Source organism: Pelecanus crispus, chromosome 1 (genome assembly GCF_030463565.1).
Source record: "Pelecanus crispus isolate bPelCri1 chromosome 1, bPelCri1.pri, whole genome shotgun sequence".
Classification (NCBI taxonomy): Eukaryota; Metazoa; Chordata; class Aves; order Pelecaniformes; family Pelecanidae; genus Pelecanus; species Pelecanus crispus.
In genome coordinates this window covers 99,861,559-99,874,872 of record NC_134643.1, presented here as the reverse complement: position 1 = coordinate 99,874,872, position 13,314 = coordinate 99,861,559, and the positions used below count along the sequence as shown (strand labels likewise).

At 44.0% G+C, this 13,314-nt stretch overlaps 1 protein-coding gene across 1 annotated transcript; it reads right to left on the bottom strand.

Annotated features, from left to right (window-relative positions):
- Positions 1 to 602: 602 nt before the first annotated feature.
- On the bottom strand, positions 603 to 12,759 carry NIT2 (nitrilase family member 2). The gene is made up of 10 exons (XM_075708152.1): positions 12,732 to 12,759; positions 10,283 to 10,401; positions 7,421 to 7,541; positions 7,213 to 7,301; positions 5,561 to 5,654; positions 4,512 to 4,586; positions 3,986 to 4,064; positions 3,243 to 3,341; positions 2,137 to 2,192; positions 603 to 1,757 (listed from the first exon to the last, which is right to left on the bottom strand). The coding sequence occupies exons 1-10, from the start codon at positions 12,757 to 12,759 to the stop codon at positions 1,669 to 1,671; spliced, it is 849 nt and encodes a 282-aa protein (XP_075564267.1). The 3' UTR covers positions 603 to 1,668.
- Between the last annotated feature and the right edge of the window lie 555 nt (positions 12,760 to 13,314).

Below are 13,314 nucleotides of genomic sequence, written 5' to 3'. Positions count from 1 at the left end.
TTCAGTTGCCTGTTGCAGGCTGCACTTTGCATTTTTAAAATTAAGTGGTCAGCTGGTGAGAATCCTGCACTGCTTCAATCCTCCAAAGGTAGTAATTAGTTCCTGCTCTGCTGCATGTTAAACTAGTATAGAGAGGGGAGGGAAAAGACAGATAAAGTGTAGAAAAACAGATGTATAATAGTTGCTCTTAGACGTTGGAGCCCAGTGACGGCCATTGTGGATGCTGATGTTGAGTATGTGGGAGACACTAATCTAATGCAGGAGACTTGACTCAGATGGTAAATTGTTAATTTTTTTATATTTATTTTTCAACAAATAAATTTTCATTTCACCTTATGCTCTGCGGCTTGTTTCTTAAAAGTTCCAGTTACAGTATGGACACCAAAATGCAGTGAAAAGCACAGACCAAAAAATGCCTGCTGGAATACATAATGCCCCTGAGTGGAATGGTGTGACCTGTCTTTTGGGGGGAAGGATGCCTCGGGGTTTGGCTTAATTTAACCATTAATTTTCCTCTATAAAACACACACCTAGCTCCCTCCAGAGAAGCCAAAAGAACCTTGGGGGGGGTGCGAATCCTATCTTTTTACATTATAAGTACCAAGGCGTGCGTCTTCTAAGAAAAAATCCACCACAACTACAAAATACTAGGCTGGTTTTAAGCATTTCAAAGCCATCTTTAATAATCAGTTTGTTAGTCACTTCAGCGAAAGCAATGATGTTTCCCATGCAGCTGATAGGAGTCAGCCTTCGGTAGCAATAATGCATTTAAACATTCAGCGATTCTAGTACCTGTCTTCTGAGACTGTGGGCAGAAAGCCTTCGTCAGTGCAATGAGTTTTCTGACCCTTTGACTGACTCCCCTCAGCCTTTTCAGGCAAAGACTGCCAGGCAGCAGAATTAAAGCCCATTCAAACGTTACAGTCAAGCAGCAGTATATAGTGCAAAGGTGTGGTGACATGTGAATTGCTTGAACAAAACAGTAACCTGCATCACTTCAGCAATGACCAGGCATTGCAATAAGAGAGTAAGACATACACTGCAGGCAAGATGTGTGAACCAAAACCTGTTACAGATTCTTCTACAGTAGTAGTTCTCTCCGGCAGCTTCTTGTGTTGTCCCCAAGTAGTACAGAGCAGAATTTTGCCTGTTTTGCTTAGTGTGTTAAATTTTAAGCTTTCCAAGTTAGAAGTTGGACATTCAAGGAGCTTTGTTAAGGTGTGTACAAACTAAGAAGGACAGAGGTGGAAGAATCATGCTTCTAGATTATCTAATAATTCATAATACCAAAGCTGACTTCAGAGGATTTCCAGAGAGAACAAGGTTCCCATTTCTATGTTCTGCAAAAAAAAAACCCCAAAAGGTAACTAAAACATTGTGATATGTAAAAAGCAATGTTTACTACTGTATTGAACTGATGTCACCTCCATCTTTATCCTAGCTGTAAAATACTCAAGTATGAGAGGAGATACAAAAGTTGTATTCGAATCAATTTTAGAATTACACTACCAAGTTGAGGGTTTTCTGTTGGGTTTGGGGTTTTTTTTGTTTTTTTTTTTTTTAACTGGCACATTTAGCAGTAGATTGTGGAGCAACTAGTAAGGGAATCCTTCCAAAGATAAAAGCAGCAGCCATTGTGCCAGCTGAACCGTCCCTGTTCACCCAGCTTCACTGTTTCATCTCTATGCTGTAGAGATCACGACGCTTCTGGCTTAAAATAGGAATTTGTTGACGTATTTCTGTGAGTTTCTTCAGATCTGCGGGGGGAAAGAAGGAGCTATTAGAACAGCAGTCAAAAAGGAGAGCTCCTGACTTGCTCTGAGGTCAGGCAGGGAAAAGGGCAGCTTTCACGGAGACTGGGGCTGTAGGGCACTGCAGCTGGGCAGCCAGGCCTGAAGGAAGCCTCAACTTTGCCCTTTCCAAAGGTGGCAGCTTCCTCGGAAGGAAGGAGACTGGAAGAGTGTAGCCAAGTGCTGCTTGTTCTTGCTTTAGCCTAGCAAAGGTGGAGAAGGGATGGGAACGCTGCATCATCTGCAATTGCACGTGCAGGCCCACAGACTTAAAAAAACTCTCTTCTTAGTCTTGTGACCTGTACTCAAGAAAGCAAGCAGGGAAAAGAAACAACTTTACCCTTACCTATATCTGCATATGTAACCGTTTCCTCAGCCCCAGCTTTGGCTATGACTTCACCCCTGCAAAATTAAGCACATTTGTTCATAGCATTAACAGAGAGGTCTCGAGGCATCAGTCCAGTTGCTGCTGTTTGTACACAAGGGAGTTCCTACCCTTGATGTCTACAGCTGTAAAGACAGGGCTGTCCTAAAAATAGCATCATAATTCATAATTCTGGCATGACAGAAATGGCTTCCAGGCTTTCTTTGTGACACATACATACTTGCCATAAGTATGTTTCCAAAGATCGAGAATCGTGGTAAGAGCAACTATGAGAACCTGTGCACATGAGCATGCAATATACCTCCAGGGGAAAGAAACAACTTCACCAGGGACAGCCATCTACGGCACAGACTAACGCTTCCTCCTTTCAGATCCTATTGGCTTTTAATAGGAGTATACCTTTATCTGCACGAGCTACCAAACATTATTTATCATGTCTCCCACTAGGTGTTCTGTCACAGCTTTCACCAAGTACAGTTAAAAGCTCAAGACATAGATAAAGCTTTTTTCTTACTTTGCAATCATCTGGAAGAGAACTATCAGTGGATTTATTTGAAAGAAAAGTCACTGCCTGAAGATGTGGTCACTTTTACCTCCTGTGCACCTGCATTGCTCCTGCTTAAGTCAGAATATGTCTCTTATCTAGCTGAAGACTTTCTTCTTTCTTACGTCAAAGCAGTGTTCTTTGAGGAAATGAAATAGTTTTGTGTAAGCTGTTTTAGATGGTTCAGTTCCGCACAGAGAACTGCCATAATGCATAGTATGTAACAGACTGAACTTCAGGGACAAGTTGAAAAGGTCAGCAGCTTAACTAATGCTAAATACTAGTACTAAGTAGCTGCTTTGCTACCAAAAAGAATGCATACTGTTCAACTAGTTTTAGTTTCTTTCTTGTTTTTCAGTCAGACAGTTTTAAAGGATGATTTTGAGAATGTAGGCTTAAGTCTCAGGTGCTTTTTACCAAGAACTTAAAACATTTTTAAGAGTAGACTGAAATGTGACTGTCAAGTAAAGCATATTTTTTAACCAAGAAAAGGTGCCTCCCTGCCCCCCCACCCAGAACTCACCATGGATTTACTACTGTGCTGTGTCCCCAGGCAACATAGGATGCTTTTTCATCTCTAGCAGGAGATACAGTAGCTACATAGACTTGATTATCAACAGCTCTGTGTACACAGAAAGATGAGGAAAGAGGGGGAGGAAAGTGAGAAATTTTTTTTATACCACCAATTAACTAAACAGAAGAGAAAGAATTCACTCCGACAGGCAAGCTATATATTCTCCTAAGGACTAGCCAAAATTGTAAATTACGTGAACGGCAGAGAAAGCAGAGCCTGGAAAGAGAAGTCTCTAGCACCTGCTCCAGAGTTAGGGGGTAGAATGAATTACATGTTCATTCAGCATGCAGCAGAGTTGATTGAAGCTGACCAAATGAATAAATAATACTGCATTCCGGAATCTCAGGGTCTATTTCTATCTGTAATTAGAGCAGTTCTCAAATGGTTATTGGCTCTTCTGTCTAGAAGTTTGTGTGCAAAGGGTGCTTAACAGAGCGATGGGGAAAAGCCCTTGAAAGGGCTTAACTGCGGATGGGCTGCAGGAGTGAAGGCTAAGCATTTCCTGCTTTTCTCCTTAACAGCAAAATCATTTTGGTGTCCCATGCAAGGCTTGAGGAACGGTGCAGCTCCAAGAGCAGAGCGGCCCTGCTGCACCACTTCCGATGCACAGTGTCATTTGGAACACAACGGTTCAGTTCCACGTGCTAAAACCCCCGCTGGAACAGGAGGATAAGCTACTACTTTGTTCTTACCGTCCCCTTTGTAGCAGTTCCCAATGAGCTGGTCCTGTTGTCAGGTTAAAAGCCCCTGGATATATCAGCAGCTGGCAACCTTTGTTAAAAGAAAATTAGAACCCAACCGTCATTAAGGGGAAGATGGTCTTCCCTAGAGTGGCCCTTCATGTTGAGACTCAAGGCGAGGTTTCTTTCAATACTTCCCGACCTCTGCCCAAAATGGAACCAAACAGAGCCTGTCCATGCACAACACAGGTGATGACTTGCGTCAGCAAAGCCCTGTGAAATGCTACCAAGTGTGGGGATACACCCATCTCCATCACTCCGTCAGCAAATGTGTATCAGGAAACGACTTTTACTTTACTCAAGGAGAACAGGCGCTCATTTGAATAACAAAGTCTTGGCCACGAGATGTATTTTGTGTTACTGGGCGAGCGTAAGAGTGCCTGATCACACAGACTGCCCAGTATGTACCACCCTGAAACAGCCCTGCATAGTTCAGGCCATAGGGCTAACCAGACTCCTTTAGGTGACCCAGCCTCACCTTTCTGTCCGTAGATTTGAGCCATCTCAGCAAATCTGATATCATAGCAGATGCCCAAGCCCACTTTACAGTATGCTGTTCTCAAAACACAAGAGACAACAGTCATATCGCTATCACAAGTACACAAAAGCAATCACAAGACTCCCCGTAGCCATCCTGCCAGTTGTTATTTTATATGTCTCACAGTAACAAGAGGAGCTATATTTAAATGTGTATCCTACCTGTAACAAGCATGGGCTATTTGTGGGGGAGAACTCATGCTTCATGATGAGAGGAAGACTCTGAGAAGCAGTCTTATCTGCCACTTCCACAAAATCATGTTATATCAGGTCTTTATGCAATGCATTCCTCTCTGATTTAGCCGCAGGCTTTTCCATTATTTTCTTTTCAAGAAAAGAAAGCACTCGCTGCTCTTCATGGACTAGAGAAACTAGTCACGTACTTCCTTACAGCATGCACATTGCAAGGAGGAAAAAGCAACCATGGGAGACGAGACTCTTGGGAAAACTCAGTAAACAGGACGTGTTAATTTCTGAACACTGAGGGGGGGGAAGTAGGTGTCTTGCTTTTTTATCTGATGTGATGGATTCAAGAATGTTGGAATGGGATTTACAGTTAATTGTCTCCATTATTGTATCATCCTCACATGAAACAATGTGCCAGTGTAGCTGTTTGCTACATATATTCTTTTCCAATCCATGTTATAGAAGAACCATTTTAAAGATGTAACTGCTATAAAAAAATACAGTAACTTGTCTTTAACAACTCGATAGGACGACTGTTTATTAAGGGCAGTGTCATGATGTACGCTTCAACCCTTTCTACGCCTCTGTCCTTTTGCAATCACATTGCCTTTTTAAAAGTTTCAGAAGTGACCCATGCACTTGGAACAAACTTAAGCCCTATTTGCCATAGCTGTCAAATGCCTAACATAAATCTGATAGTCTAAAAATCCATCGCTGGGGAGGAGGAGGGGGAAGAGAACTCCAGAGTGACTGCAGTGTTATTGTGGTAGAGCTCCTTAAAGGGAGGGCTTGTTTTATACTCACGAGTATCAAACATGGAGAAACTATTCCCTGGACTCAGTGTTTCAGATTCTCTGAACTGTATCTTCCCAGGAATATTAATGTCAAACAAATGAACCTGTAATTATAGTATGATTAGTAACAATTTCTCCCCTTGGTATTTGAGCCTCTTTCCATTCTAGTTACTGTTATCTAGACTGCTCTTTTGTAAGGATCCCAATGAAACATTGCTTAAGATTGTGAGATCTCCTAAAGATGATTTAAAGCACTTTTCTTCTTTACAGAAATATACATGTCTGAAGTTTGGGGTTTTTTTGGGGCTGGGGGGCAAAGACTGGCCATTTTAAACAACACATATAATCCCTGTGATCCAAGCGATGCACGTATCAAACGTTTATCTTACTTACCAAATAGAATGCCCTGTCCTTCTCCCATGCAGTAATAGAGAGTAGTTAAAAATAGCTAAAAATATAATAGTTAATTTGTAGTATGGCTCTGTATCTTCTTCATGGAAAGAATCCCTGCAAAATAGCTAGATATCTTGATCTAATGAGTAATTTTGCAAAAGAAAAGATACATATAAAATGTCTTGAATTTGTCAGGATGATTTTAAAGTATGTTAAAGCAGGTGATATTTTCCTCTCTAAGATTTGAGTCCCATTCCTGCAAAAGTCCTCCAGAAACCACCTTCACTAAGTCATAAAGTTCCCATGACTTCAGCTATGCAGATGCCTCTTAGCCCTTGCAGACAGTCTTTATCCCCCCCTTGCAATAGAAGACTCTGTTCCTGACCAGAGCTTCCTAATAATACAGCTTTTTTTATATCATTATTCGTTCACAGTTACACAGTACAAGCCTGCACTCATTCTACAAACAACTACCAGGCTTGCAGACTGGTGTGGTATGACAGATGGAAGGCAACATAGTACTTCAGAAAGTGATCTAATAGTGTAGCTAAGCATAGAATCAGTTAACAGAATAAATTAATACCTGCACCCCAGAGGTATTTTGCACCACCTCATTTGTTCCAAGGAACCTTGCATTCTCTCTTTTGTTTTTCCTTGAAAGAAATAAGCTGTTGTTCACCTAAGGAATGATACCTGTATGCATAGTCAGATTAACAGAAACTACACTCTACAGTTACGCATAGGAGGTAGTTTCTCAGAAAGCACAAAGCAATGTCCAGGTGGAAGATGACAGTAAGCAAGCATCTACCACAAACAGCAGACACAGCTTAACTACGGAACTCTGACTTCGGTTGTCTGCACTAATCATACATATAGCACACAAAGTATGTAAAGAATAGTATTTATGATAACAGAAGGACTGAATCCATTGGGAACCCGAGGGAAAATCCTGATCCCACTTAAGTGGTACTGTGTTTTAGACCTAGACCAAGGTACACAGATGAGATGGATCAGGATTTGCTCTTTACCACAGTTTCCCCAGCATCTGGGAAAAGCCAATTATACCTTCTGCATTTTGTCATTCTTATCCAGAACAAGTTTATGACCACCTTTGGGAGGAGTGTTTACACGTCCCATGCAATTTTACTGACAGTACACAGCTTATTATCAATGCAAGACTCTACTAATTCACATCACCTTTAGGCACAGATGAAATCATTTGTGCAACACTGCTGAGAGACCTTTAATAACAACATTCTGCCATCTTACCTTCCTGTGCTTTGCCAACATAGCACCATCAGGTCCAAAGACAGTACATGTATTATACAGCTTTCCACCATCCTCTTCTGGAATAGATCCTTTGTAAAGGCAAAACCAAATATTTTCCCCACTGTATTATACGGAATTTTGATCCAACGGCACTAATAGACATTGCCCATTTTTCCCCTCAATGAGATGGTCACTAAAAGCAAACTACCTCCAATGAGATATATGCTGCACTCCTTTGCAATTTCTGAGAGCTTTTGAGTCAGTTCCCCAGGGATCTTCTCTGCATACTCCTTGAAGTATTGGGTTCCATACGGACAATTAAAACATTCCTAGAATTGGGGCGGGGAGAAAAGGAAAGTTAAAATCCAGTAACACCACTGCACGGAGATGTACTTAACCTTTCAAACTCCTCTCTATCAATGTTCCCATACAATCTTTAGTTACAGGAGTTTAGTTTACAGGAGCTCAATAAGCAAATTAGAAAATATCAGGAGGCCAGAGAGACCTTAACAATTAGAGAAAATGCAGTGGGTGTGCTGGTGTGAACACGTGCCAAACAGAACATGAGCTAGGAGTATCATGCAAACTGCAAGTAACAAGGCTAGCACGTTTATCGGTCTAGACTTAGCAAGATCGCAAGGGATGTTTTCATCAGAACAATGAACCAAGTTCCACCTAGCTCATTTGACAAGTTATAAGCTAAATAGATCCTCCCAAAGCTGTGAAATGCTTGTGCTCATCCACAGCCCATGATTTCTTCATTTTTAAAAGGACGTCTGCAAAAGCATGTATATCTTAAAATTACTTATTCTTTTGCTGCAACAATCCTTTAAACACCACTTCACCACAACTGAACAGTGTCTTCTGTCCTAGGCTCTAGTTAAAGATTTGCTAGCCCTCAGAACCAGGCATGTAATCTTTAGACAGTAAGATTAACAGAGCAGTTTAGATGCCTAAACTATGTGGCTAGTGGTGTTTGAGATGCCCAAGATAGCCAGAACTTTTACTCTGTGTTATATTTGCCAGCTCTGTGAGGATGCAAGACACCCGGCCCCACCACTTTTTTGTCCCGTAAAGGGGTACAGCTGAAGGCTGCAGATAGGCTATCAGACAATACCAGCACCTACTCTTCAGCCAGCGATTCCCAGCCCAAGCATCTGCCTCAATTATTACCTTTGCTTGCTGGACATTGTAACAAGATCTGCCCCACCCCCCAAAAAAAAAAAAAAAAATCAAGCTGTGAATAGCACAATAACATTTATGCCTTAACCGCTCAAGCAAATTTCTTAACAACTGTAGTAGATTCTACTGAACTGGAATAACCGAACCAAAACTGGATGGATGTTTTTGCCCCATATACAGACACTGGGCCAGCAGGTGCCAGTTAACCCACAGCAGAATTTGTAGATAGAAGAGGCAGGAAGGGAAGTTTCCGCACGCTGTCAAATGAGCTTTCCAGGCTTTTGAAAGGTGGACTGAACTTCAAGGAAATGAAAGCAATGTCAGTTGCTTCCACCTTCATCTTGCCACTCGGAGTGTCAGCGTGAGTGGTACTGAAATGATGTGCTCGGGAGAACAGGCAAGAGCTCTCTGCAAGCTTGCGGTAGCAGTGCACGGGGCCATTCATAAGCTGACACTGGAACAAAACTGCAGACTGTTGGCACAGATCACCTAGTCCCGTGCTCTCCAAAGTGGTAAGAATACAGGGACAGATCTTTGAATTGCTTTCTATCTAGATTCAAATGGATTCTGGTTTTATTTCTTTATCCATAAACATTACACACTGTTTTCCTCTCACAAATTTTGCTTCGTTCGGAAGTGAAAAAAGTTTAACACATCAAGGCTAACACGTCACAGGAAAACCGCCATATGCCTCTGCAGAGGTGTAGATTATATAGTCAGTGCAAGTTACTTCTGTTCTTTATGTAGTATGACTTTAAAAAAAAAAAAAAGTGGAGGTAAGAGCATATTTCATGCCCATGTCCTAATGCCAGTACCAAATTTACCTCCCAGAAGTCTGTGAAAAACCTTGCCCTTGTTTGACAAGTTTTACTCTAAAAGCATATTTATTTGCGTATCGGCAAAGTGAGTATCTCAACTAAATAGGTCTGGAAAACTCAGTGTTTGTACATATGATGAAACTAGCAAACAATAGATAATGTCAATGTAGAAGGCCCAGCCAGAATAATCAAAGGTCACATCTGCAACACAAGAGCTGTGTTAGCACAGATGAGCTGGGAAGGTTGCTTAATACTTCGCCTGTGACAGCAGGAGGAAAAACATTCTGTGGGTAAAATATTAAGACCAAAAGTTCACTCAGAGATGAACTCTGCTCTCCTGAGTCAGATACTGCAGGGCACAGAGGTAACACACGTACCCCTAGGAAGAGAGGAAAAAAAGCTCAAAGCTGCACTGGGAACATCACATCGTTGCCAGCCTGCTCATCCATGTGAAAACTCAGCACGGTAATCGTGGCTGAAATCCAAGAAGTAGATCAGAAATTATCAGTAATTTTGAGTGGCTATTTATGTTCCCATACAAGGAAGTCACAAGAGAAATGTGTTTTAATCATAATTCAACAACAAATGACCTGCTGGAAATGTGTTAAGTCTATTTGGTTTCTCATGTACCATCTAATCTGGAATGATTATGGCAAAGAGAGTCACCGTATACCTGTTTTCTTTCATCTTCATATCAACATTCTTTAGCTGAAAATCACCTTGTCCTACATTTATAGCACGGAAGGCTTCTGCAAAGATTCAAACCACAGTGTCACTTTCGTGAATTCAGAACATACCAGTGATGAAACTGCCTGGGATTTAAACCAGCAAAAACTTAACCAGAATCTTATACCACAAAAAAGAATCTGCTTTTTATTATTATTTTCCCCCCTCTTAAGTGTGCTGCTAGACAGAACCCCTGTTTTTTTTCCTATTTTGGAGCCTCATACAGCATCTAAGCTATCCAGAGAGAAACAGGAATTAGTAACATTAGTAGCATTCGTAACACTAGAAAGAGGTTTCTAAGGGCTTGAGGTATAGGTGCTAAGTAGACCACTATCTTTACTCACAGGTAGAGCCACAACTTTTGCTCCTTTAGCTGATGCTTCTCTCACCAGTCCACAGGCCCGCTGAAGGTTATCTGATTTAGCAGCAGATACATGAAGCTGAATAAGAGCCAGGCGAAAGTCTAATGGCAGAAAAGAAAAATTAGTCAGCGGAATTCCCCCAGGAAAAACTCTTCAAAAATCTCACTTCACTAATGAGCATTTAACAAAATAAATTTGCTTATATATTAACATATACACAAACAGCTTCCAACTAATTTTGCAGTCTGTCTATGACTCTGGAAACAGTCTCTTAGCACAGGGAGAACATTCAGACCTAGGCTTGCTAATGGGAACCATACATCGCCATCACTCTGCTCAGGTCGAAGATCGCACGAGTTCACAAGCTAGTAACGCTTAGCCTAGGCAGTACCCAGCCCAACTTCTAATGCAAGATACCGTCTGACAGAAAGGGAGACTGCTAGTCACCTAGACCTGCTTCTTCCTTCCCAGTTTGCTACATGCTTTGTGAGCCTATCTTTTTGTTGTGCCCGTCACCTGATGAGCACTGGACATCCTAAAATGCCACGAACAAACTAAAGGACTGGATAATCCCAATAGCACCAAATATGGGAATAGTTTGCTTTTATCCCTGAAATCACACCTAGCCTAGGAAATGGCTATAAAACACGATAAAGATAACATCTTTCCTGATCATTTCTTTGCAGTTTGGTTCCTAGCCAAGCAGCAGCTGCAAGTGTTGTCAACACTGCCTCTACTGCAGCTAAGCAGGATTTATATTTGCAGGCTCTTGAAGTATACAAGTGGAGGACATAAAATCAAGTTTTGTGCATACCCCTTGAACTTCCTTCCATGAATCTCTTAGCACCTTGGACGGTGGGAAAACACATCCTGATCAGGTAGAATGGTCTCCTTTTTTTTAAAGGAAAAAGCTCTGACCTCATAAAGAAAAGCACCCCAGTTTCAAAGCACCTCTCTTCTCTGGAAAACTCCCCTGTCATACAGTCAAAGATCACTATAGGACAAAGAAAAAGCTGCAGGCAACACAGGTCAGGGAAACAGGAAGAACTGATTCAAGTGAAGATGAGATTGGGTCAGGAACAGTCACGCAGAGTATCTTTCTTCGTACTTTAGTTCTCGCTTCAGTAGCTAAGTAGGAAATTTCTAGAGGTTAAGCAAATGATTAATTGCTCACTTTGCCACTCTTCACGTGGGAGACTCTTAATATTTGGTTTATTGAGTAAACAAAGCTTCACTGAGATTTTGAACAGATGTAACCATAGTTAGCTTCCAGACCCACCTAGATAACCACACTAGGAACCTGTCTAAAACTTTCCCATATTTGTGGAATGTGTTTTAGCTCAGAGAAATTGGATACTTAAAGATTTACATTTCAGCATAAATTCACTTTTTTTGGGGAAAAAAAAAAAAAAAGAGCATCCACTAGCAAAAATTTTAACTAACTTCCGTCCCATAATGTTTAAAACACCAGGAAACAATTAATCTTATTTTCCCTATGCCTCGGGTTTGGAGTTTGTTGAAGGGCAAAATTAAAGCTCAGTCACAACAGAGTATCTGTACTTGCGCCCACAGTTTTGTTTATAAATGTTGAGATGTATAAGTAACAGAAATACAGAGAAATGTGCAACAGTGCTGTAGAGGCCCAAGATCTCTTCTTCTGGCCTTACTAAGCTGCCTCAAAAACTTCTTTAAAAGCGACTCTTAGGATAAGGCTACAGCAATGCAAACCACAGGAAGGCAAAAGCGTATCGGAGTAAAATAACGGTTCGTATTTGCATCGCTACAAAGTGTAGCTTTTTTTGGAAAACATCAGAAGCTGAGCATGTCTGGTTTCCTCAGATGACATTTCTTAGCAAGCTGACCCTTGCAAGCAGTACCGAGAGGCGCACGGCAGGCGGCTTCCACCACTCTGTAGCAAAGCGAGAGCGCCCACGGCAGCTCCCTCTGGCACCTGCAGTACCTCACCCCCCTTCGAAGGCCCAGAGACAGCACCCAGGACCGAGGCCTTGCCGCTCCGGCCGGGGGCTGCGGAGCCCGGGGGACGCCGGCCGGGGCAGCAGCCAGCCCACGGCGCGTCCCCACCGCCAGGTGAGAGGGTAAAGGGCCCGGTGGGGACACGGAGGGGCCCGGCAGCGGCTCAGGGCGGCCCCTGGCGCCACGGGGGAGGCGGTGACACGGCGCAGCAGCACTTCCCGAGTGGGGCAGCCGGAACTACGCGGCGGCCCCTCTGACCGCCTGAGGCCCGGGGCGGGAGGCCGGAGCTCCGCTGAAGGGGCAGGTTGAACCCCACGCCCGCCCGTTTCCCCACGTCCCCGGCCGGTGCCGGGACCCGGCCGGGAGGGAGGGAGGGAGGGAGGGAGTGCGAGGAGGAGGAAGATGAGGAGCGGTAGGCGAGGAAGCAGCCGTTCCCCCCGCGCGCGCCGCCACTCACTGGCCATGGCTCCGCGCGCCGCCTGCATCCCCGCGCCGCCCCGGCTCCGCCCCCGCAGCGCGCATGCGTGATGGCGGCGGGGGCAGGCAGCGCCGCCACAGCGCCGGGCCGAGGCCGCGGCCGAGGCGGAGCCCCGGCAGGAAGGCGGAGCGCCTCTCCAGCGGGGCCTGCGGCGGGATTTGTTTAAAAAGGACTCGGATGCTGCTTTTAAAAAAAATCTCTGGCTTGTTCCTTGCTCCCGTTTCGCAGCGCTTCCCCACACGGTTTTTGCTGAGGGAGCGGCGCAGCCCGGGTTCAGAGCAGGAAGGAGGGCGGGAGGACCCCCCCCCCCCCAAGCCCAAACCGCTGCTGAGCCTTTCCCGCTGCGCAGCCCCAGCGGCCGGCAGGGAGCTGGGAGCGCTCCCCCCGTGCCAGCTCAGCACCTGCCAAAGCCACGGCCGTGCACCTGCGTCGCTCGGTGCTCGGCGCACTCGAGGGGCCCACATCGCACCCTCCCCCCCCCGGCCCGGTGCCAGCCGCAGCAGCCTCGCGTGTGTTAAGGGCTCGTCCCAAGCCACCTGTACCGCTTTACAGGTAACTCATT